This window comes from Ailuropoda melanoleuca, chromosome 8 (assembly GCF_002007445.2).
Source record: "Ailuropoda melanoleuca isolate Jingjing chromosome 8, ASM200744v2, whole genome shotgun sequence".
NCBI classification, from domain to species: Eukaryota; Metazoa; Chordata; class Mammalia; order Carnivora; family Ursidae; genus Ailuropoda; species Ailuropoda melanoleuca.
Genome location: NC_048225.1, coordinates 31190283 through 31216932, shown reverse-complemented (window position 1 = coordinate 31216932; position 26650 = coordinate 31190283). Strand labels below are relative to the sequence as shown.

General features: G+C 36.0%; 1 protein-coding gene and 1 pseudogene across 1 annotated transcript in view; one reads left to right on the top strand and one right to left on the bottom strand.

Moving 5' to 3' along the window:
* CNTN5 (contactin 5) overlaps nucleotides 1-26650 on the top strand; it is a 1363322-nt gene that overhangs the window by 935491 nt on the left and 401181 nt on the right. The window contains exon 8 of the mRNA XM_034666129.1: nucleotides 24997-25200. Within this exon, the coding sequence (XP_034522020.1) occupies nucleotides 24997-25200 (204 nt within the window). The remainder of the gene's footprint in view (nucleotides 1-24996; nucleotides 25201-26650) is intronic.
* Nucleotides 12232-13026, bottom strand: LOC105242033 (annotated as a pseudogene).

The window sequence follows — 26650 nt, the reverse complement described above, 5'->3', positions numbered from 1 at the left end:
ATTTTGACAGCATCTTTGTAATTAAAATAAAACCTCAGGCTAAGTTAAAAGTAATAAGGCAAAAACTGTATACACAAATCCCAAAATGGTGGTCTGACAGTAAGAGAACTAATAAAAAAACAAGGATGACACCATTTTTATTAGCAAGCCTTTACCACAAACTTTGAATCAATAGTTTTCAGTAAAAAAAATAAATAAATAGAACTGTGCTTATAGGTTCTCCTAATTCATCATGTAAAATTGTTTCTTTCATGTCCTCTCCCACTTCCAACATTTGTGAAAAGAAATAATATTTATATTTTTACTTCTATAAATTCTATTTACTGTACACTAAACTAATTGGCCCTTAGAATCCAGCAAACTGACTAGAATATTGGTATTTGCTTGTTTCATTATTTCATTGCTCGCTTCACATTATCATCTATCATCTATCTATCTATCTATCTATCTATCTATCATATATAACAAAATGCAATATTCCCAAGCCTTCTGAAAAAACTTTCTCATAAATCACTTGAATCATTTTATTTATTACTTTATGAAGGTCAAAACTGTACCCAATATCTTAAATTCCAAAAGATTTATGTTGTGACACATAGTAGGAAACATTTTTACAATTGCATTAATTCTCCATTGACTCAATAATTAGTTAATTGTGTGCCAGTCCCCTCTTACAATACTGAAGGGTATGGTGGTGAACAAAGTAGGTAAGGTTCCTGCTCTATGAAAACTCAAATTGTGATGTAGAGACAACCAATAAGATGTAGAGATGAAGATGAAGTGACAGGAAGAGAGAGAGAGACACACACACAGAGACAGAGATAAATTATTTGATAAAACTGGTTTAGGTAAGCTGATCAGGGATGACTGTCCAAAGGGAGTCATTTAGGCAGAGACATGAAAGAAGTACTGAGCCACACAAGTATCTGGGAGAAAAATGTTTCAAACTAAAGTAAAAATTAGTGCTTATGTCTTAAGTTGAAAATTGACATCAAGGTCATCGTGCCTGGGATGAAAGGAAACACGGTACTAAGGTTGAAGAGATAGCAGAGGAAAACTCATGTAGGGTCTTATAGAATTTATAAAATTTATAAAATTCTATTACCAAAGGTTAAAGACATAATATAAGAAAACATCTGATCTCACTAAATATGAAAAAGCAAAACACCATTCATCATCAGAAAGAGATTTATAAACTGCTCACTGGGCACTGTGGTGAGTTGGAAACTATTTTAGATGATTAGACCAATGATATGTGATAATACTTTGGGGAAATTCAAGATACCCCCAACTATCTTTAATGGAAATATGACATATTTCTTAAAGTTTCTAAATATAAATTAATTTAAATAATTTTACTTCTTAAATAGAGACCATATTTGTACAGTAAACATAGGACAGAGCCCCCACGCACGATGAATATATAATCTGGCAAGGAAGATGATACATACACATAGAACAGAAAACAATGAGAAGACATAGTACTGATACAGGAGGAATGTGTTGTGTGGATGATAATTAAAGAGTAGGGAGACCATATAATTTATTTAATAATTAAACTGGAACATTTCTGCAAATGAAAGGGGGAACAATTAATAATCTTGCTGCGGAAAATGGTGCAAATTTCACCGTTTCAAGTAAATTAAGACACAAGTTAGTGATATGTCTATAGAATTTCAGAAAAGGAGAATTAATTGTAAATTAAAATGACTCTTGAAGTCTTCTTCAAGAAAATGACACTTGCACTTGGCTGTTTCTAGGATGTACCTGGGCAGAAGGAAGTTGAGAATAAATCCTAGTCCATGGGGAAAAACATAAGAGACATATCAATTTAAGAATCACCCTAAGATGAAGCTTTGACGATTGTGAAGAGTAGAGACAATATTGGATGTTTAATAAACAGATAGGCTGAGGTATAAGAGTGGAACAGACTAGGGGCGCCTGGGTGGCACAGTCGTTAAGCGTCTGCCTTCGGCTCAGGGCGTGATCCCGGCGTTCTGGGATTGAGCCCCACATAGGGCTCCCTGCTCCGCTGGGAGCCTGCTTCTTCCTCTCCCACTCCCCCTGCTTGAGTTCCCTCTCTCGCTGGCTGTCTCTCTCTCTGTGTCAAATAAATAAATAAAATCTTTAAAAAAAAGAGTGGAACAGACTAATAGATTTGAAATCTCAGGAAAAAATCTCATATGAGAGAGTCACTTAAAATCTATTGGTAAGCATATGACATAAATAGAGTAAAACTACTCTCAAACTCTAGTTTGATGTGAGAACAGCATAGAGTATAAAATGCACAGATTTTAATTGTACATAATCTATATGTTGCATGATAAATTGGAACAAGAATAGTATATGGGTAGATTACTGGCATGCAAAATCAAACCCCACTTTTTGCATAAATATATTTTTAAGCAAGATTAAATGTTTTATAAGATTTTGAGTGACTGCTAGATTGTTTCTGCAAAGAGGGTAAATTATATCTATATCTAACTATCTATATACACATATTAGCATTTTATGTAAAAATAACCACTTATGAACACTTTCTATATTCCTAAAATTGTTAGCACTTTTTATGAAATTTCTCCCCAAATTTTATGATCTAAGTATTATGATTATTTATAGATAAATAAACAGAATTGATGAGGTCAGGTAATTAGTGAAGACCACACAGCTGCTTAGGTGATGGTGACAACATTCAAAGACATTTTTGCATTGGTATGAAGTCCATGACTTTTCTATGTTGCCACATTACCTTACATGTGCTCACTGAATTGAGTTTCATGTGGCTCAGTTGAAATAGGAAGCTGGGTATTTACTAACACATCTCGTTTCATTCTACTAGGATATGATTGGTGTTAATACCACTGATATTTTAAGCTTTTCCTTCCACTAAAAATAAGGAAAGAGTACTAGATTAAAAAAAAATCTTGTCTGGCCATTTTCTATTATTATGTATCCCAATATTTCTTTTTTTTTAAGTTTTTTATTTAAATTCCAGTTAACATATAGTGTAAACTTAGTTTCAGGTGTACAACATAGTGATTCAACACTTCCATACAACACCCAGTGCTCATCAGAGCAAGTGAACTCCTTAATTCCCATCACCTATTTTACCCAATCCCCCTGTAACCATCACTTTGTTCTCTGTAGTTTAAAGCTGTTTCTTGATTTGTTTCTTTTTTCCCCCTTGGTCATTTGTTTTGTTTCTTATATTCCACATATGAGTGAAATCATATATTTGTCTTTCTCTGACTGACTTAGTTCACTTAATATTACACCCTCTAGCTCCATACATGTTGTTGCAAATAGCAAGATTTCATTCTTTCTAATGGCTGAATAATATTCCACTGTGTGTGTGTGTGTGTGTGTGTGTGTGTGTGTATCACTTCTATTTTATACGTCCATCAGTCAATGGGTGACACATGGGCTGTTTCCATAATTTGACTGTTGCAGATAATGCTGCTATAAACATTGGGGTACATGTATTCCTTTGAATTAGTTGTTTCATATTCTTTGGGTAATACATAATAGTGCAATTGCTAGATCATAAGGTCGTTCTATTTTTATTTTTTTAAATGATTTTTTATTATATTATGTTAGTCACCATATCGTACATCCCCATATTCCGATGTAAGTTCGATGTTCCATTGGTTGTGTATAACACCCAGTGCATCATGCAATACGTGCCCTCCTTACCACCCATCACCAGTCTATCCCATTCCCCCACCCCCATCCCCTCTGAAGTCTTCAGTTTGTTTCTAATAGTCCACAGTCTCTCATGTTTCATTCCCCCTTCTGATTACCCCCATTGTCTATCTCTGCTTGACTTATTTCACTTAGCATTATCTCCTCCAGTGCTGTCCATGTTGCAGCAAATGTTGAGAACTCATTCTTCCTGATAGCTGAGTAATATTCCATTGTATATATGGACCACAGCTTCTTAATCCAGTCATCTGTTGAAGGGCAGCTTGGCTCCTTCCATGATTTAGCTATTGTGGACAATGCTACTATGAACATTGGGGTGCATATGGCCCTTCTCTTCACTACGTCTGTATCTTTGGGGTAAATGTGGACAATGCTACTATGAACATTGGGGTGCATATGGCCCTTCTCTTCACTACGTCTGTATCTTTGGGGTAAACACGCAGGAGTGCAATGCCTGGGTCATAGGGTAGCTCAATTTTTAACTTTTTAAGGGACCTCCACACTATTTTCAGGAGTTGCTGTATCAACTTGCATTCGCACCAATAATGTAGGAGGAATCCCCTTTCTCCACATCCTCTCCAACAATTGTTGTTTCTTGCCTTGTCTATTTTTGCCATTCTAACTGGCGTAAGGTGGTATCTCAGTGTGGTTTTGATTTGAATTTCCCTGATGGCTAATGATTTTGAACATATTTTCATGTTTCTGTTAGCCATTTCTATGTCTTCATTGGAAAAGTGTCTGTTCATATCTTTTGCTCATTTTTTAGNGGGTGCATATGGCCCTTCTCTTTACTACGTCTGTATCTTTGGGGTAAACACCCAGTAGTGCAATGGCTGGGTCATAGGGTAGTTCAATTTTTAACTTTTTAAGGGACCTCCACACTGTTTTCCAGAGTGGCTGTACCAACTTGCATTCCCACCAACAATGTAGGAGGGATCCCCTTTCTCCACATCCTCTCCAACAATTGTTGTTTCTTGCCTTGTCTATCTTTGCCATTCTAACTGGCGTAAGGTGGTATCTCAGTGTGGTTTTGATTTGAATTTCCCTGATGGCTAATGATTTTGAACATTTTTTCATGTGTCTGTTAGCCATTTGTATGTCTTCATTGGAAAAGTGTCTGTTCATATCTTCTGCCCATTTTATGATTTGTTTATTTGTTTCTCATGTATTGAGTTTGAGAAGATCTTTGTAGATCTTGGATACCAGTCCTTTATCTGTAGTTTCCTTTGAAAATATCTTCTCCCATTCTGTGGCTGCCATCTTAGTTTTTTTGACTGTTTCCTTGGCTGTGCAGAAGCTCTTTATCCTGATAAAGTCCCATAAGTTCATTTTATCTTTTGTTTCTCTTGCCTTTGGAGATGTGTCATGAAAAAGGTTGCTCTGACCGATGTCCTAGAGGTTGTTGCCTTTGTTCTCCTCTAGAATTTTGATGGATTCCTGTCTCACATTGAGGTCTTTCATCCATTTGGAGTTTATTTTTGTGTATGGTGTGAGAGAGTGGTCAAGTTTCATTCTTTTGCATGTAGCTGTCCAATTTTACCAGCACCATTTATTGAAGAGACTGTCTTTTTTCTACCGGATGTTTTTTCTTGGTTTATCAAAGATTAGTTGCCCAAAGAGCCGAGGGTCCATTTCTGGGTTCTCTATTCTGTTCCATTGGTCCATGTGTCTGTTTTTGTGCCAGTACCATGCTGTCTTTGTGATCACAGCTTTGTAGTACCGCTCGAAATCTGCCATTCTGATGCCCGCAGCTTTGTTTTTCCTTTTCAACAGTTCCTTGGCGATTCGGGGCCTTTTCCGGTTCCATACAATTTTAAGGACTATTTGTTCCAGTTCTTTGAAAAATGTCATTGGTATTTTGTTCGGGATAGCATTGAAAGTGTAGATTGTTCTGAGGAGCATAGACATTTTAACTATGGTAATTCTTCCAATCCACGAGGNCATGAGCATGGAATATTTTTCCATCTTTTTATGTCTTCCTCAATATCTTTCAAAAGTGATCTATAGTTTCTAGCATATAGGTCCTTTACGTCTCTGGTTAAGTTAATTCCAAGGTAACGCATGGTTTTTGGTGTTATTGTAAATGGGATGGATTCCCTAATTTCTCTTTCTTCAGTCTCGTTATTCGTGTATAGAAATGCAACTGATTTCTGGGCATTGATTTTGTATCCTGCCACATTACTGAATTGATCTATAACTTCTAATAGTTTGGGAGTGGATTTTTTTTGGTTTTCTATATAAAGTATCATGTCATCTGCGAAGAGAGACATTTTGACTTCTTCTTGGCTGATTTGGATACGTTTGATCCTTTTTTGTCGTCTGATTGCTGTTGCAAGGACTTCTAGTACTTTGTTGAATAATAGTGGTGAGAGTANAATAATAGTGGCGAGAGTGGGCATCCTTGTCGTGTTCCTGATCTTAAGGGAAAGGCTTCCAGCTTTTCCCCATTGAGAATAATGCTTGCAGTAGGCTTTTCATAGATGGCTTTTATGAGATTGAGAAATGTACCCTCTATTCCTACACTCTGAAGGGTTTTAATCAGGAAAGGATGCTGTATTTTGTCAAATGCTTTTTCTGCATCAATTGAGAGGATCATATGGTTCTTGAGTCTTTTCTTGTTGATATGATGTATTACACTGATGGACTTGCGAATGTTGAGCCACACTTGCATCCCAGGTATGAATCCCACTTGGTCATGACGGATAATCCTTTTAATGTACTATTGGATTCTATTAGCATGGATCTTGTTGAGGATTTTGGCATCCATATTCATTAGAGAAATCGGTCTGTAATTCTCCTTTTTGAGGGGGCCTTTGCCTGGTTTGGGGATCAAGGTAATATTAGCCTCATGGAATGAGTTTGGTATCTTTCCTTCTGTTTCTATTTTTTGAAATAGCTTTAGGAGAATAGGTATTATTTCTTCTTTGAATGTTTGGTAGAATTCCCCAGGAAAACTGTCCGGGCCTGGAGTTTTGTTATTTGGAAGGTTGTTTATCACAGACTCAATCTCCTCATAATTAATTTGCTTGTTTAAGAAAGCAATTACTTCCTTNTTTGGAAGGTTGTTTATCACTGACTCAATTTCTTCATAGTTAATTGGCCTATTTAAGAAATCTATTTCTTCCTGTTTCAGTCTTGGTAGTTTATAGGTTTCCAGGAAGGCCTCCATCTCTCCCAGATTGCTTAGTTTTTTGGCATATAGCTGTTCATAAAAGTTTCTAATAATCCTTCCAATTTCAATGTTGTTGGTCGTGACCTCTCCTTTTTCATTAATCATTTTATTAATTTTGGTCCTTTCTCTTTTANGTTTTTGGATAAGTCTTGCCAGTGGTCTATCAATTTCATGGATTCTCTCAAAGAACCAGCTTCTAGTCCTGTTGTTTTGCTCTACTGTACTTCTGGTTTCTAATTCATTAATTTCTGCTCTAATCTTGGTCAACTCCTTCCTTGTCAGTGGGTTAGGCCTGTCCCTCTGTTGCTGTTCCAGTTTCTTGAGGTGAATATAAAAACTGCATTTTAGATTTTTCTATTCTTTTGAGTGAGGCTTGGATTGCTATGTATTTCCCCCTTAGGACTACCTTTGCAGTATCCCATAGGTTTTGGACCGTTGTGTTTTCATTCTCATTCTTCTCCATAAATTGTTTAAGTTGATTTTTGATTTCCTGGTTTATCGAATCATTCCTGAGCAGGATTGTTCTTAGTCTCCAAGTGTTTGAGCTTCTTCCAAATTTTTCCTTGTTGTTGAGTTCCAATTTCAGAGCGTTGTGGTCTGAGAATATGCAGGGAATAATTTCATTCTTTTGGTATTGTTTGAGACCTGTTTTGTGACCCAGACCATGGTCTATTCTTGAGAATGTTCCATGGGCATTAGAATAGAATGACTATTCTTTGGTTCTGGGGTGTAGTATTCTATATATACCTATGAGGTCCAACTCGTCGAGTATGGCATTCAAAGCCTTTGTTTCTTTGCTTGGTTTTTGCCAGGGTGTTCTGTCTATTTCTGATAGTGGGGTGTTGAGGTCCCCTAGTATTAATGTGTTTTTATCTATATGTCTCTTTATTCTGGTTAAGAGTAGGCTTGTGTATCTTGCTGCTCCCTGTTGGGGGCATATATATTTATAATTGTCATATCCACTTATTGAATACTTCCTTTATGAATAATATAGTGCCCTTCTGTGTCTCTCTCTATAGCCTCTAGTTTAAAATCCAGTCTATCTGATATGAGATTGCTACTCCAGCTTCCTTTTGAGGTCCATTTGCGTGGAAGATGGTACTCCATCCCCTACTCTAAGTCTGAATGCATCTTTGGGTTCAAAATGAGTCTCTTGTAGACAGCAAATGGATGGGTCATGTCTTTTTATCCAAACTGCAACCCTGTGGCATTTTATGGGAGAATTTAAACCATTTACATTGGCACTGAGAACTGAGAGATAGAATTTTAATGATGCCATGTTGCCAGTAAAGTGTTTGTTTGTATCGGTTGTGACTTTCTGCTCTGTATCACTCTTGGGGCCTTTTTACCTTTATAGAACCCCCCTTAATATCTCCTGTAGGGCTTGTTTCATGTTTACAAAATTGGTTAAAGACTGGCGATTCTGGAACGTCTTTATTTCTCCATCAATTCTGAATGACAGCCTTGCTGTATAAAGGATCCTTTGCTGCATGTTTTTCTCTGAAAGAGCTTTAAAAATGCCCCCCCAACCCTTTCTCTCATTCCAGGTCTATGTAGACAGGTCTGACGTAATTCTGATACCTTTGCCTTGGTACGTGAGAAATTTCTTTGCCCTGGCCACTTTCAATACTGTATCCTTGGATCTAATATTTGCGAATTGCACTATGACGTGACGTGGCATAGGTATGTCATGGTTGAGCTTGGGTGGGGCCCTCTCTGCCTTCTGGACACGAATGTTTGTTTCCCTTGCTAGATTAGGGAAGTTTTCAGCTACAATTTGTTCAAATACCTCTTCTAGACCTTGGTTTTTCTCCACCAGCACAGGATGCCGATGATTCTGACATTGGATCGTTTCATAGAGTCAGTAATCTCCCGTAATCTACATTCGTGGGCGTGGAGGGCGTGGATTTTTTTAAGACCAGCTTCTATTTTCGTTTTTTATTCTACTAACCCATCCTCCAATTTGCTAATGCGTTCCTCTCTCTCGGTGACCCTGGCCTTCAGAGCCTCTAGTTTTGACTGCATTTGGCTCATTGAATTTTTAATTTCTGTCAGATTCACTTTCATTTCTGCCCTTAGGGATTCTATTCTCAGTAACATTTTCGTTAATACTTTTTTCAAGTCTACTCATCATCTTGACCATTGTTGCTCTGAATTCCATTTCTGATAATTTGGATACTATTATTTCTGTGGCTGAGGCCACAGACTCATTATCTTTTCTTTGCTGGGGGGGACTTCTCCTTCTCGTCATTCTGATAAGGAGAGATTGTGGGGTAGTCCAGAGCCCAAATTTTTGACTGGGACCCAGGTTGTGCGCCCTTGTTTTATAGAGATCTTAGGGATGTGGGCTTCTTCTTTAAAGATTGTATTTACTTATTTGAGAGAGAGAGACAGACAGTCAGCAAGAAAGGGAACCCAAGCAGGGGAGTGGGAGAGGAAGAAGCAGGCTCCCGGTGGAGAAGCCCGATGAGGGACTCCTTTCCGGAATGCTGTAATCACGCCCTAATCCGAAGACAGGCGCTTAATGACTGTGCCACTCAGGCGCCCTGGGTTGTAGGCTTCTTGATTTTTCAGCCTGCCTTTTGGGGGAGGGGCCTGCCTGCCAGTCCTCAGAAAACCCTGTTTGGGTAGAGTCTCCATGTCCCCTGCAAGGGGGGGTGGGGATGGGCACCCTGTGAGCCAGTATTTCCAGGGTTTTGTTCTCTGGCGGCTTTCCCTGGTGGTCTGCTGTGCCTCTTCTGAGAGTCAGAGCAGCTGTGGCTGAATCTCAGCCTCTGTCTCAGAACAGAGGGATTGCGGCCCATTCTCCACTGATGTTCTGGCCACTATAACTCTGTTTCTGTTGGTGCTGCTCAACCCTGCAGCATCCCGGGCTTTGCGCCCCACACCCGGCATCCCAGCCCTCACTTCCAGGGCCAGCGCTTCTCTGTCCTTTGTGTTTCTAACCCTGCCAGCCACCCTGCACATGCTCCCAGAGCTCCTGGTCTCAGTCTGGATCCAGTGAGCACACCGGAGTTCCAGAGTTCCATGAGAAGTCTGGTAGTGCGCACCCCCGGCTCACAGCCTCAGTCTGCTGTCTCGAGGGTGCGGGTCCGTGGTCCGCCCGCTCCCCCATGCAGGTGGCTTCCGCTTACCGGTACCCAGACAGGGCGGCTCCCTCCCCCTTCTGTTTATCTTCCAATATGTGTGCGCAGTTTCAAAGCTCCCTGCTTCGTACCTCAATAGTCAGCGCTGAAGTTGTTCATTTGTAGAGATCCAGATGTATCTTCCTGCGTCTCAGGCTGATTCCGTGGATGTACATGCTGGTCTGGTACCTATCCAGCTCAGCTCAGGGGACTGACTGAGAAAGGGGTCCCCTACTCCTCCACCAACTTAACTCCTCCAAGGTAGTTCTATTTTCAACTTCTTGAGAAACCTCAATACTGTTTTCCGTGTAGCTGCACCAGTTTGCATTCCCACCAACAGTGCAAGACGGTTCCCCTTTCTCCACATCCTCACTAGCACCTATTGTTCCTTGTGTTTTTGATTCTATCCATTCTGCCAGGCACGAGGTGATATCTCATTGTAGTTTTGTTTTGCTTTTCCTTGATGATGAATGATGTTACACATCTTTTTCTGTGTCTTTTAGCCAGTTGTATATCTTCAGAAAAATGTCTATTCATATCTTCTGCCCATTTTTTAGCAGGATTATTTGTTTGTTGGGTATTGAGTTTTATAACTTCTTCATATACATTTTGGGTACTAACCTTTTATCAGATGTGTCAATTGCAAATATCTTCTCCCATTCCATAGGATATCTTCTAGTTTTGTTGGTTGTTTCTTTCACTGTGCAGAAGTTTTTATCTTTATAAAATCCTAATAGTTTATTTTTGCTTTTGTTTCCCTTGCCTCTGGAGAAATATCTAGAAAAATGTTGCTATAGTCAATGCCAGAGAAATTACTGCCTGTGTTCTCCCCCAGAATTTTAATGGTTTCCTGTCTCACATTTAGGTCTTTAATTAATTTAGAATTTATCTCTGTGTATAGTGTAAAAAAGTTGTCCAGTTTCATTCTTCTGCAAATCGCTGCCCAGTTTTTCCATCACCATTTGTTGACGAGACCATCTTTTTCCCATTGTATATTCTTTCCTGCTTTGTCAAAGATTAATTGTCCACAGAGTTGTGGGTCCATTTCTGTGTTTTCTATTCTGTTCTATTGACCTATATGTCTATTTTTGTGCCAGTGCAATGATGTTTTGATCACAACAGCTTTGTAATATAACTTGAAGTCTGGAATTGTGATGCCTCCAGCTTTGCTTTTCTTTGTTGAAATTGCTTTGGCTATTTGGGATCTTTTGTGGTTCCATACAAATTCTAGTATTACTCTACCTGTGTGAAAAATGCTGTTGGTATTTTGACAAAGGTTGCTTTAAATGTGTAGACTGCTTTGTATGCATACACATTTTAACAATATTTGTTCTTCCAATCCAAGAGTGTGGGATGTTTTCCATTTCTTTGTGTCCTCTTCAATTTTTTATTTTTTATTTTTTTTAAAGATTTTATTTATTTACTCCACAGAGATAGAGACAGCCAGCGAGAGAAGGAGCACAAGCAGGGAGAGTGGGAGAGGAAGAAGCAGGCTCATAGCAGAGGAGCCTGATGTGGGGCTTGATCCCATAACGCTGGGATCACGCCCTGAGCCGAAGGCAGACGCTTAACTGCTGTGCCACCCAGGAGCCCCCCTCTTCAATTTTTTAAATCAGTGTTTTGTAATTTCCATAGTACAAGTCTTTCACTTCTTTGGTTAGGTTTATTCTTGGTATCTTATCGCTTTTGGTGCAATTGTAACTGGGAGTGATTCTTTGATTTCTCTTTCTGCTGCTTCATATTGGTGTACAGAAATGCAACAGATTTCTCTACATTGAATTTATATCCTGTGACTTTGCTGAATTCGTATCAGTTCTAGCAGTTTTTTGGTGGACTCTTTGGGGTTTTCTATATAAAGTATTATGTCTTCTGCAAATAGTGAAAGTTTGACTTCTTCCTTGATGATTTGGATATCTTTCATATTTTTTTGTTGTCTGATTGCTGTGGCTACAACTTCCAGTGCTATGCTAAATAACAGTGGTGAGAGAGAACATTCTTGTCTTGTTCCTGACCACATGGGGCTCCAGCCCCACATCAGGCTCCCCGCTCAGCAGGAAGCCTGCTTCTCCCTCACCCACTCCCCCTGCTTGTGTTCCCCCTCTCGCTGCTTCTCTCTCTGTCAAATAAATTTTTTTAAAAATCTTAAAAGAAAAAAAAACAGAAAAAGAAAACTGGTAAACTTCTGGACAAATACGTAAAACAGAAAAGGGGAAATATGGAAAAGTAATTAAATCAGGGATAACCAACATATTTTTCCCATTCTAATCTTTTATGTCCAAAGTATATGTATGCCTGAATATCTAACATTTCATACAAAAGATTAGCAGGCTCCATCACCTCTCCAGCTGCTCCCCATTGCTCCAAGCCCTTCTCCGAGTTTTCCAAGAATCTTTCCCGTCCTTGTCCTGTATTTTCTTTAACCTATAGAACTCTTCTTGCTCTCTCTCACATCCAGCTCTCTGATGATATAAGCAAGGGTATGTTCAGTCCTGGGAATGATGGCATATTCAATGTCATTTACGCATTTGTTGTTTATCTTAATAGCTTCATCCAAAGTAACAAAGGAAGTTTGAAGGGAAGCTAGTTCCACCAGTAATTCCACTGTTTTGGGATAATTCCTCTTTAATTTAGCCAATTGTTCTCCACCTCTGGCTAAACCAGTCAGTTTATAACTGTCGGTTCCTTCATGGTAATGTTCAAACACTGGGAAAGTGACACCTGCTACATTATCTGTAGATAGATATAGCTAGAATCTTCACTTGGGCTTTATTTGCATTTTGGATAATTGTGGGGTTGAAGTGCCCTGCTGTGAACTTGGCCTCAGGAGTGAAAAGGGGACTTCTCTCATCACTTCACCCATCAGCATTTTACTCCCTATTTTCTTTAGGATCTGTTGAAGTCAGAGAGCCAAGGTTCAGATTTTTTCTTCAGGAGATTTCAACTTGTCTGTACGCCTTTTAATTGAGACTTCATGATGGTCTGCGCCATGCACGAGGGACAGATTTTAATTTGGTCTTTGCCCTACATTCTGATGGTTACAGTTTGGCTGGCTTCACCAGCCAGGCAATCATGGCTGCAACAATACCCAGCCACAGGATCTTCCTCTCTGGGGTCAGCTGGTTGTCGAAATTACAGTATTTTTATACGTACTACTAGTCTTATGATTTTGGAAAATATCACTATCACCAGAATTATTAATTAACCAACAAAATAGAAACAGGTTTAGAAGGAAAAAAATAATAATAAAGCCCACACTTGTGGAAAATATCTAATTAACGCATACTAAACAAAGAAGTCTGAACAAGTTGCGTTTTTAAGTCAATCACTTATGTATCCAGGAATTAGAATTGTTAAACTTTAAGGCAGTAGGGCATTGACCAAAGAAAAGCCAGTTTAGAAAACCAGTAAACTTGGGGCGTGTGGGTGGCTCAGTCATTAAACATCTGCCTTTGGCTCAGGTCCTGATCCCAGGGTCCTGGAATCGAGCCCCAGTTCAGGCTCCAGCCCCACATCAGGCTCCAGCCCCACATCAGGCTCCCCTCTCAGCGGGAAGCCTGCTTCTCCCTCTCCCACTCCCCCTGCTTGTGTTCCCTCTCTTGCTGTGTCTCTCTCTGTCAAATAAATTATTAAAAAAATCTTAAAAGAAAAAAAAAACAGAAAAATAAAACCGGTAAACTTCTGGAAAAATAAGTAAAACAGAAAAGGGGAAATATGGAAAAGTAATTAAATCAGGGATAACCAACATATTTTTCCCATTCTGATCTTTTATGTCCGAAGTATATGCATGCCTGAATATCTAACATTTGTATCTTACATGACTATGAGGCTCACAATAATGATCACTATTAATTATTTTATGATATTAATTTGTAAAAGGCATATTCCTATTTTAAAATGTGTTCTTTAATTGTTCAAACCCCCTATTATTCAAACTGGACTTTATCATAACATCTAGTTTACAAATAGATTTTGATGATAATTTGAAGAGATTAACTACTTGGAGGTTAAGATAATTATAAATGTAAATATATATAAACATAATTATGGAACTCAAAAACCACCTGATTTTTGCAGAAAATCCCTTATAGAATTAGAAAGGGCATACATTTCAAATAGCTCTTGTACCATTTATATTATTAGTATAAATCATATAAGCATTTCTGTTTTTTCAAAGAAATCAACTAAAAAATGTCTAGCCAAAAGTTTCATTCTACATGAATTCATACCAATAGAAGTTTTAAGATTTATTACAGTGATTATATCTCAGCAGAGATAAATATGTATTTTATGACGAGAATTTTTTTTTCTGAAACAGGTGAGCCATAGGGACAAACCTCCAGAGCAGAAAATAAACCATATCAGTGTCTTTTGATAGACAATATCCACTACTTCTATATGGTGCATGAGAATGTGACAAATAAATTACCTTCATTAAAGATCTGCATGAAGGATTAATGAGCATTAATTAAGCTGTAAAAGCACAAAGAATGTTTATGAAAAATTACATTGAGTGTAAGAAGTTGAGTGGGAGAGAATCTTGTTATAATAGTTTATTCTACCTGAAGATTCTTTGCCGCACCTATATGATAAATGTAACTCAAAAACAACCAAAGTTCTACATTTAACATGCAAAATTTAGGCAAATCACAACTCTAGAGGATTTTGTCCTCTGATTTACCTACTAGAAGGGGGATAAATCATAAAACTCATATTTGTTTCTGTTACTATTTATCCTGAAACAAGTCTTCAAATTTGCACAATAAAATTTGCATAGTATTAAATTAAAAGAGGTAAAGATATCTTAAAAATTCACCATCAATAAAAAATATTTGGTGTTTTAAATACTTCCCTTATGAATTTTCTTTCTCTTTCAATACATAAAACTAAATTAAAATGTAATTATTTAGTTGTATACAAATGACAAATACTTTTTGGATAGAAGATAATATTTTACTGAATAACACAGAAAAATGAGGAAAACTTTTTTTTTAAATCAAGGTTTCCATTTTTCTCCCTTTAGAATATTACCCAAGATTAATGCTATCTATTCATGAAGCACTGCCATCTTATAGACTCCTTTTAATTCTAGAAAATACTGGTTAATATAAAAATTATAATGTATGAGAATTTGAAGGGTTACGTATTTGGAAAATTCTGTAAATCCTAATGTTAAAGGATATCAGGAATAAGTATCCATGTTTATAATCATGCAGTAATATTGCTTTTACCCCCATGGACATCGGCATTTAGGCACACTCTGCTGCTATTTTACAGCAGGTTTCTGTGCCAGCAAGACACATCCTTATCATTTTACATAGTTAAGACTTGTGTGGCTCTCTGATAGGTTGTGACTCAGTGGCTAATAGGAATACCCAGAAACCTGTTTTTGTCTGGTAAATGGAATTTAGACACTGCTCTGATTAGTTACTATGAAACATGAAAGTTTTAATTGGCAAAATTAAACCCCATATTATATATACCTCAACCTAATAAGTACTTGAAACCCCTGTTAATCAGGTTTTCTTTTTTAAAATAAAAATTTATGCTAAATAAGAATTCTTGGTTAAGTTTTGATTTCTGTATCTTAGTTTCCTCATCATAAAATTGAGTTACCTATCCTTGCAAGGATTACATAAATTAATATACATAGCACACACTGTCTGGTACATACTAAGTGCTATATAAGTTTACTGGATGCTATTAGTGTCACATCCAGATCTCCTTTACCTGGTTAATGTGCCTATCCAGCAGCTGCCCCTTCTCCAGAGAATTTCCCTTATCTAGGGAATTGTGTTCCCTGCCCTCATGGCACTTCACCTACTCCAGCTAGCAGCCAATATCCAACTGATGCAGGGGAGGAGGATACAAAAGGCTGAATCTCTTTACCTTCCACTCACCAATTCTGCAGTTAAATTTGTGTCCCAGAGTCACAATGAGCTCAGTCTTAAATTAATCTCTGGTACCACATCCTTGCTTAGCTTATTTTTTTCCTCCCTGTTTCCTACCTTTCTTTATTCCTTCTCCTGGGAACACTTCATCCATAAATCACATTCAAAGAATTTCCTTCTCAGATGCCCTTTCTACAAAACTGACCTTCACTATTGTTGTTGTTATTACTATAAGTGGTCTAATGTTTTGATTTAATAAGAATGAATTTAAATTACCTTGGTTATGCCTAAAGGATGGCTCACACAGTCTTCCATTAATTCTCCATGCATGTCTTTTCTTTAAGGTAAACTCTTCATACTTTTGGTAAGCACATCAAGGTGATCTTCCCTAGCAAAATTCTGGAATACATATATTCTGTTGTTGATTAAAAGCTGGTATCTCTGGGCTTTGACAATGAATTGTGGGAAGTCTAGAGTGAATGCTTTTTAATGCAAAGTTTCAAGCCGAAATTGAACTTGTGCCACTGACTAGCACACTGATTAAGTACATGCTGGTCCCTGACCTGATGGCGTTTACAACTTAATAAAAATAATTCAAAAACCCCTTAGCAAAGAAAGAAATTTAGGTTGCCTTTTGAAAAGAGTTAGCAATGACCTTTACATCTAGACACAGGGCTCTTGGGATTTAAAAACAAAAGTCCTCTGTTGTGTGAAGCGTTCCACAGAGAAAGTAAAAATAGCTTACTGTCACCCAGGTGGTGTAACCACTTAAACTCTATGACTTGGAATTCACTTACTTAGATTCTTTTGAGTTGCGGATGGTGAGAGAATGCCAGTTTACCACTGTTTCTATTACAAATTTTCTTTTCTTTATCTTTTATTTTGCTAAAGGTGTTTTGAGGAATATGCATATAAAATTTTATTTTGTCTTAGTGGCATAATTTTGAAGCAGAACTCTGTTGCTTCTGACTCTAAATAATAAACTAATGAAAATACATGTCTCAAAAACATTTTTTGAAAAAAAGGGAATTAGTACTTTGCTTTGTTCAACTAAGATAACTGATATTTAAAGTAATAATACAGCCTACCTTTGTATTGAAACGATTTCATTTTTTAAACATGGCAAATGTTCTTCATATTCTTGACAATGTCTTTAAAAATACTTTGATTCGCTAGGCACTAAGCAAGTGTCAGTTAGACAGCCTTGTTCTATTGTTATTCTCAGGATTTTGTGTCTAGCTATGTTTTATAGGTCCACCTCTTGACACTTGTAGAAATTAAATCCAAATGTACAAGGTTCCAGGTGAGTCTGCACTGTATCACATCCTGCATTACACTAGGTCATTTATCCTGATGTAACAGCTATTCTTACTGAGTAGTTATAGTGAACACTCTCATTTAAGTAGCTTGCATAATCCTCAGCATAACATATAATATAAACCTTACTATCCCATTTTATGGATACTGAAACATGTTCAGAAAGTTAAGAATGTAATAATTTAAGCAGTATGATATAATGATACAGTATAGGCTTAGAGTGAGTTGGACAAATTTGAATTCTTCCTCTGATATGTAATTAGCTGCAATTTTCTATTGTTTCCTTTACCTGTTTGAGCCCCAGGCCTTTGATAATGAAGATGATTATAACAATAATAATAACCGACTACGTCTAGTACTGTAGTACTAACCTTACACTAAATATCTCATTTAACCTACAATTTCCTCCATTTTATAGATGAGAAGACTAAGACTTTAATAAAGTTAAATAGCGTGCCCAAAGATGCTTAGTCAGAAGATCACACAGGCATCTCTGAAATGCTGATCTTTGCCACTGCAAAGTCCATGGTCTTATTCACATGTATCTGCCATCTAACAGTGGGTGGGGTGGTGGAATTGGAAAACAGTGTAAAATGTATGATTCATAATAGAGCTTCTAGTTAGTCCCTTTCCCAGTCCCTGGTAATATCCTAGTGTTTTGCATATAATAATTTATCACTACTTAATTGTTGACACTTCCAGTTATCTTGATCACAGTCCTCATCCTAAATCTAGCAGCCAAAATAATTTTTATATATGATCCATTTATAATTTGAGCTGCTGAGTCAGCTTCCTCAACAAAATGTCGGTGAACATGTTCAAGCACAGAAGAAATGATTGACCATCATGGAGGCTTTAACCTGAGAGAATAATTAGGCCACCTCAAAATTTAGTACCCCTTCAAGTTTCCTCTAATGTACCTGGTAGAATAAATCATAAAAACACTTAATAGTTACTTTGTAAGCATGACCCACTGTCTTCTGTTCACAGATAGAACATTCCAGAATGTTAAAACTGCCTACATTATTTCTCAGTGTCTGTATTTAGCCCTATTTCAAATGCCATCTTTGACTCATATGCTCAAAGCCAAATAAGTCTATATAAAAAGCCTTAGAAAGTTTCCAGTGAAGTTTAAAATGTGAAAAAAAGGGATGCCTGGGTGGCACAGCAGTTAAGCGTCTGCCTTCGGCTCAGGGCGAGATCCCGACGTTATGGGATCGAGCCCCACATCAGGCCCCTCTGTTATGAGCCTGCTTCTTCCTCTCCCACTCCCCCTGCTTGTGTTCCCTCTCTCACTGGCTGTCTCTATCTCTGTCAAATAAATAAATAAAATCTTAAAAATAAAAAATAAAAAAATAAAATGTGAAAAAAATCCACTCTTATTCCTAAAACTTAGAGACTTATAAAAATACATATATAGATATTTTTTATCCTGACCATTTATTCATCAAATATTTATTGAGCAACTACATGCCAGGCATCCTGTTGGGTTCTAACAATATAATGGGGAGGAAAGTAAATTTAATCTCTGTCCTGCCAAGAGCAATTCATGTAGCTTATAAAAACACTTTCTATCACAGTGAAGGTATAAGTCAGCAATGTAAAAAAGATATTTCCTATTAATTACGGGTTGTATCCCTTTATGCTTAGTAGCAATGGATACTTAATAGGACAATTCTTTCTATTTCCTTCATGATAACATTGATTCCAAAACCCAAAATGCTGCAAGCTTTCAATAAACAAAATAATTGAGGTGCCAATTTTCAAAGTCGTATTGTTTTGCCAGTAACTTACAAAGTATCTCTATTCAAGTATCTTCACATCGATTAATTCATCATAAAAAAAAGGGAGGAGGGAGAAGAATCAGAGTGGATGATGGAATTGTGAAAACAAATATAATTACAAGGCAATTAGTAAATATTGAAATGCATATGACACATACTCTGCCAAGCATCATCCAGTAAAAATTAATGCAAAAATATATCAAACTATAGGTACAAAACAAACAATTTAAAAAAACAAACTAAAATTATATTTTTGTAATGAAGAATAAATTATAATTGTAGTTCTTTGACAGATATAACATTAAATCTCACATTACAGGGATAATTATAAAAGGGAAGATCGGGGTTTTGGTAAATAAAACCCATCATTTGGAAAATGTTCTCACAAACCATAAGACAACATTTTATAAAAATAGAGAAGTTTCTGATTTTTAGGTTTTCCTTTTAATAGCTGACAAGGATAAAGAATATAGGCTCCCTAGGAGAGTTGCATTATTTAATTGGGTCAGTGAACAAACTCAGATGCTATATCCATTGTGTTCTCTCCAAATCCTTTGACCCGGAGCTTCTGATGTGTACATACATTATTAGGAAGAATGGTTATTTTATAACTTGTAGTTATAGTAAAGAATATTGAAATGAATCATATGTGATTACTCATTGAAATTGTTTTCAAGAACTTCAGTGTCCAGTATGCGATTTCATTCCCCTTTCTCAAACTTTTTTCATTAACACACTGCTGTTATGAAAAATGAGCATTGTTACCCATATGGGTACTCCTGTTTTCAGGAGTAAATGTAAATATTTCATTTAAGTAATCGTCTCATTTGTCAGGGGAATAAAGACAAGATAGTCTGTTTTGTGACACTTAATCACATACAGCAATTGTGTTGAAAGTCTGCAAAGCATAAAGCCATGAAACCTGGACCCTCGATTAGGACGATAGACAGATAAAGCCCACCTAGAAGCTTTCTTACTACCAAACTTTTAAGAATGATGTGTAAATTAAAGAAAATTTCATTATATAGCTAAGCTTACAAGAAAGAAATGGAAATCCCCAAATGTCAAAAACAAATAACTAAAATAAAGGGCTAACTAACTAAAATCTAGGAATAGTGTTAATCCTGAGGAGATCTTGGAAGAAAGGTGGATTACTTGTGTCATGGAAATAGACCTTATGGTCTAGGACCTTGAGGATAAATGTTCATACTGGAATAAAACACAAGTCTTTGGGTCTGCCTGAGAGGGGACGTTAGAATAATGTATGCACCAAGCCAGGCCTACAATTGGCTTTGCCCTCAGTGAACTAGAATGACTCTCGCTGACTCATAGTGAAAGATAAAAAAAACTCCCATCAGAACCCAAAGCTTCAAGCTGTCACAACATATGAGCTTGTTGGCCAAAGATATACTACCACATAGTATCAAAAAAGCACTAGTGAAAATTAACATAAAAGGCAATCCCAAGCTGGGATGCACAAGACATCTCAAAAAGTAGTCATTGTTTGCTAAAATAGGGAGTCACAGAAGAATTATATGAAGAACTTCTAAAACATTTTCACTTGTCTTAGTTAAACAAGCTATTAAAGAGAATCTTTTAAAAATGGGAAAATAACAATTGACCAACTAGTCTCAACATGCTTCTGAAATGAATAATATAAAAATTTTAATACTTAATAAATTGATTTGTTTAAATACTTTTAAGGGCAAAGTACATTATATATGAAACAAAGTGGTATATGGAACTAAAGACTATGACACCAAAGCCAACTATGTTTTACAAGCTTTCTGAATTTTATAATCTTCAGGCTCTGACATTTTCCTAGAAATATAATTAATGCTTGTTTTTCATGATAGTAAAGAAAAGTTTCAGAAGGATATTAAATAAATGCAAATAGATAATGAAAAACCTTATAGGAGAAAGTAAGCAGCCATCCTAAAAGTTTTAACCCAGCTCAATATTTCCATTTTGGGGACAATGAGAAAATTCAATCCAAATTCAGGTTGTCAGGTTTTCTATTGTATACCCTTTCTATTTTTATCCTTCTTAGAATTATAAAATGCTTTGTTATGCAAAATTGAAAACTTATTTTAAAAACAATAAATGTGTTTAATCCCCAAATACTCATTTACCGGTAAAATTTGAGAAAATGCCAATTTTATATACTTTCTTCCTATTGTAAAAATATTTTATAAACATTGACTCAATAAGCACTACAAGAAATAGTATTTCAATGAATCTTTAATTTTTCACTGCTTTCTTTTTCTCCAAATTTCAAGTAATATAAGCCAAAAATTGAGATAGACCCAGTAAAATCTAATTTAAAATAAATTGCAAAAATATCAAAATATATGTGAGTTATGTGTGAACAAATGAAACTCTTATTATAACAATTAGAAGAATTCATATTGTTAAATGTGAAAAGTCCTTGAATTTAGAGTCTAATTGAGAAGTGTGAGAACAGAATGAAGTATTTCAATTGTACTCTGGGTTTTCTTTGAATAAAGCCACATCGATACCATTGATAAATTCTTAGTAAAATATCAAGTGAACTAAAGACAGCCAAGTGTATAACTGTAGCTATAAAAGAGTTTTCTTTAAAACATTTGTTAAAATATTTGAAAGTTTTTATATTGTATATGTGTACTATAATTATACGTTAATGCAATATATCATTTCAGAATTTTCAAGCATCTTTTACAACTATATTCTATGCCTTTGAAATAATAAATATTGGCTAAATCTTGCTTAGAATTAGCATTCAAACATTATTAAAATTTTTTATGGAAAACAGACTAATATTTAAACACCAAGGGGTGCCTGGGTGCCTAGCCGTTTAGCATCTGTCTTCTGCTCAGGTCATGATCCCAGGGTCCGGGGATCTAGCCCCATGTTGGCTCCCTGCTCGGTGGGAAGACTGCTTCTCCCTCTCACACTCCCCTTGTTTGTATTCCCTCTCTTGCTGTCTCTCTCTGTCAAATAAATACATAAAATCTTAAAAAAAACACCAATAAGTCTTTCAGTGTTATTTTATATCCCCTTTGCTGTTTTCTTTATATTTAAGTGAAATACATAGAAAAAGCTCCTAACCAAATAATTTTTTGGAGGGAGGGGATAACAGAAATGTTAATTTTCATATGTTATAAGTACTTACTGTGGTCAAGTTTTTGGTTAAATTATCGCATTTGAAAACTTATGAGCAGGTAATATTATTCTCATTTTTTAGTGAGAAAACTGAATGTCAAATACAGCTGAATATTTGCTTAGGACTTGGGTACATTGCCTCTGGAAGTTCTAATGAATTGAACCAAGTGAGGAAAACACATGGGAGGAGAGGAGAATTTGGGAACAGAAGAAATACTGTTTTAATGTTTATCAGTTGTATATAGAATATACCTGCCCAAGAATATGTCTATGAAAATGTTTCTGATCTTTCACAGAAGTTAGTCTATGGCACTACCTTTCTTAAACACATATTCATGAAAATTAATGATTTACCTTTACTGTACATAACTGTCAGTTCAGTTAATATTAAAAAATCAAATAGTAATAGTAATAGATTAGGGAGGAATTTAAAGTTAATTGATTAATAAATAAAGTTCAAATTAGTTACACTGACTTTCAATATGGATGAATAAGCTCCAGTCTCTGCTTGAGTATCCAGAAAGGCTGACTGAACTATATAAGGTCAGGTCGATGAATTTGCTTTTAACCACTCATGGTAGGTAGGTAGGAGAAAAGGGACCTTGGAATCTGCTTTTTCAATCATAACATAGGTCATTTAAACTCTTAATTAAATTTTAATGCTATAGACTTACACACAATGCCTGTAATTCCTCAATTATAATCTGATTTTGATCCTCACTCATCTATTGAAGTTGCCATTCAGTGATATCCCACATGCCAATCTTAAGTAACATTTTCCTTTATTTTAATAGACTTTTTCCTTGTTTGACATTATTTAATCCTGTGGAAATGGTTAAGCCATTGATACCTATTAACAGTGCATTTTCTTTATTCCCTTTGAATCTTTCCAGCAGTCTCTTCTCTTTTACCCTGTGAACACTTTCTTACCTTTATGTAGATGTCCGTGCTTCCCTGAGTATCTTCTCACCATATCTAATCTTCTTGATTTATCTCACCTACTTACTTGGATTCAATTGTACCAATATACTGACAACCCCCAAATTTAACCTTCACCTCATCTTTTCTTTCCTGGACTTCAAACACATATTTGCCAATGGCTAGAACTTCTTACCCAGAGTTGCTTCACAGACTTCCAACTCAAAATGTCCTGAAAATGAACTAATAATCTTTCTCCTTAAACTAGTTTGACTTGGTGTATTTCCATTGAACTCTTGCACTATCCTTTTCCCAGTCACCCAAGAAAGACATGAGTATTCCTGGACTAGGACTATTTATCTCTTTCCTTGCCTTACCTTTGATATATTTCTTGGAGCAACATCTTCTCATTTTTATGATCATGGTTCTGATTCATATTTCTTCAGCCTTCACCTTTATTATGCAATATTATCTTATTGTTCTCTCCTGCAATTAAATCCAACCTTTTCAGAATTACCAGAATAACCTACTAATGTATGTATCTATGTCAACTCTTTCCTGAAAAACACCCTGTGGTCCCACATTACAAACAAGATTGAGCACAAGCTCCTTAATATAACATACATACACCATGTTAATCTTTGTTTAATAACTTGGATTTACCTCTAATCTCTCCAAACTCTTCTTTTACCACTCCCTTCCTTAAAATGTTTGGTCCAATAACACAAAACTTTTTGTTTGTCCATTCATACCATCCAATCCTTGTGATAATGAAATTTCTTTTGGCCTCCTTTTTCAAATATATGACTGCCTTAACAATTTCTCTAACTGGATATCAGATATTATGTCAAATTTTATTTGCCAAAATTAAATTCCTAGTTTTACTCCACCCACATATCCAAAGAACTGCTCATTCTGTAGTCTGCCCATTTTAGTAAAAGCAAATATATTCTCCTAGTTGCTCAGTGAATGAGGCCCCAAACCTAAATCCTTGACTCCTCTTTTTCTCATGTTTCATAATGAATCCCTTAGCAATTCCTGTCAACTCCACAACCACATTTTTACCAGAACCAATACTGTCACTACCACTACCATTCTAATGCAAATAAGTTCTATCTTTCATGGCTATTTTGAAAATAGCCTCTTAGGCTAGTGGGCATTATTCCTCCTCCTCCTCTGGGTGCCTGCTTTGTCCTCATACTGTCTTTCTTCTATCCAGTAGTCAGAGAGAGCTTTTAAAACATAAATTCACATGTTCTTCTCACTCCTATCACTCTCTTAATATGCTTTAGTTTTCTTCATACCACTTATCCCACTTGACATATACTTGCATATTTCTGGTTTCTTTCCACTATAATGAAAACTCCATGAGATCACAGACTTTTTTTTTTCACTTAGAACAATGCCTGATCTATTGTGACTCTCAAACAATATTTGTTGAATAAATGAGTAAACAAATGTATTTAGGTGTCTCTTATCTCAGGTAGTTTTCATTGATCAACATGATTGCTTAAGTACCCCTCTTCTGTGCCTTCTTTACAATAGAGTACCTATCTCCATTTCTTTATTCCATATTGATTGATAGGTTTGGGTAAATCTCTCACTAGATTGATCTTTGAGAATGGGAAACTCTCTTTTTTTTTAATTTCAGTGCTATCATAGTGTCAATCATGCAATACACATTTAACATACATTAGAATTGAATGCATGCATGGATGGATGGATGGATGGATAAATGTTAAGCATCCTTAAGAAACATTTCAGATCTTATAATCATTAAGAACAATAGTCCTTTGAGCATAAAATACTAAATTATATAAGTATCTGGACCAAATATATATGGCCTTGCAATATATCTAACACTTAGTAAAGAATTTGTTGTTTGAGCTTTAACTGTTAGTAAAATAATCTGTATCTTTCAACAATTGAATTTTGTGTATTTTCAGAGATCATCTATAGCTGGGTATTTAATGAGTTCCCTTCCTTTGTGGCGGAGGACAGCCGGCGGTTCATTTCCCGGGAGACAGGCAATCTTTATATTTCTAAAGTCCAATCATCAGATGTTGGCAGCTATATTTGTCTGGTGAAAAACACAGTGACAAATGCTAGAGTACTTAGTCCTCCAACACCCCTCACTCTACGTAATGATGGTAAGTTGCATGGCCTGGATTAAAATGGTCCAGCCACCTCAACTGTGAAAAATAAAGATGTATTTCTAAACATGTAAGCCTAATACAAATATTTTTAATTGTCATATTTAAAAATTCCACAATTTTAGTCTGTGATTTTGCATACCTTAGAATAAAAATTTGTCATAAGAAAATGATGATTTTTGGATGAGAAGTATTAACCATAATGCTATCCTAATCCCAAAGAGAGAGGGAGCATCTGAAAAGATGAACTGTAATAAAGACTCCAGTTCTTTTCTTTGCTCTTCAGTGCCTCTATATAACATATGTGTATGAATTGCAAGCATTTTATAGGTTCACTTTTCATTACTTTTTTATTTTAGCTACCTTCAAATTGAATGTTCAGCTTTTAATACTTCATGGTATAGTTATAATTGTTATTATTACTTTTCCAATAATAGAAGCAGTTGGAACTTTAACTTTTAAGTGCAATTCAGGCAGAAATTATGATTTTATAATTATAGGTATTGAAATATATCTAAAGTATCTTCAAATTTAAATACCTCATTTGTAGTTATAGACATTTACAGTTAAGCATTGCATTAAAGAAGTCAAGTACTATATTACCAGTTGATATACGATATGTGGCTTGCTCTGTCATGCAATAAAAAATCCATGAAGGTATTATTAAGAAGTGAGCTTGAGAATCCTGATTGATTGTCAAGCTTAAAAAATAATCTATTTCAACATTACTCTTTTATATGCTTAGTTTTAGAATATATGCTGCTGCAGTGTATGCCCAGAGTTTCATGACAAGATTTTTGCTTACTACTCAGTTTCTCATTTTGTGTATTTGACATATACATATGTACACATATATAATAGATATCCTATCCGGTAGAGACTACACATACAATATCTAGTTAAGAGATGAAGAAGCCAATATTAGAGACATGAAGAGACCTGACACAGGTCACATAGCTAGGTAATAGCATGGAGGAATAGCTGGGAAAGAAGAATGGAAATTGGGAAACCAATTCAGAATATTGAAAATGGCCAGTTGAAAGGTGATGAGGGACAGAATGAAAGCAGCGGTAATGGCATTGGAGAACAGGAAATATGCAGGATATTAAAAAGGCAGAATTACTAAGAATTAATAATTAATTAAATGTTAGGCTCTAGAGTGGGATGAAGTTTTGGCACAGCTCATTGAATGCATGATGATTCTCTTCAAAAGAAGCGATAACACAGATAAAGGAAGAGATTGGGAAGTTGGCAAAAGTGAGGAATTCAGTTTTTAATATTATGAGATGAGATTTTCTTGGGAAATCCATATGGAAATACCCAATAAACATTTAGATCCATATGCCTAATATATTTAAAAGAGGGCTAGACTAGAGAAATATATTTAAAATTCATCATTGTGTATCCCCTCACTGTACTTAAAGCTATGATTATGAATATATTGTGT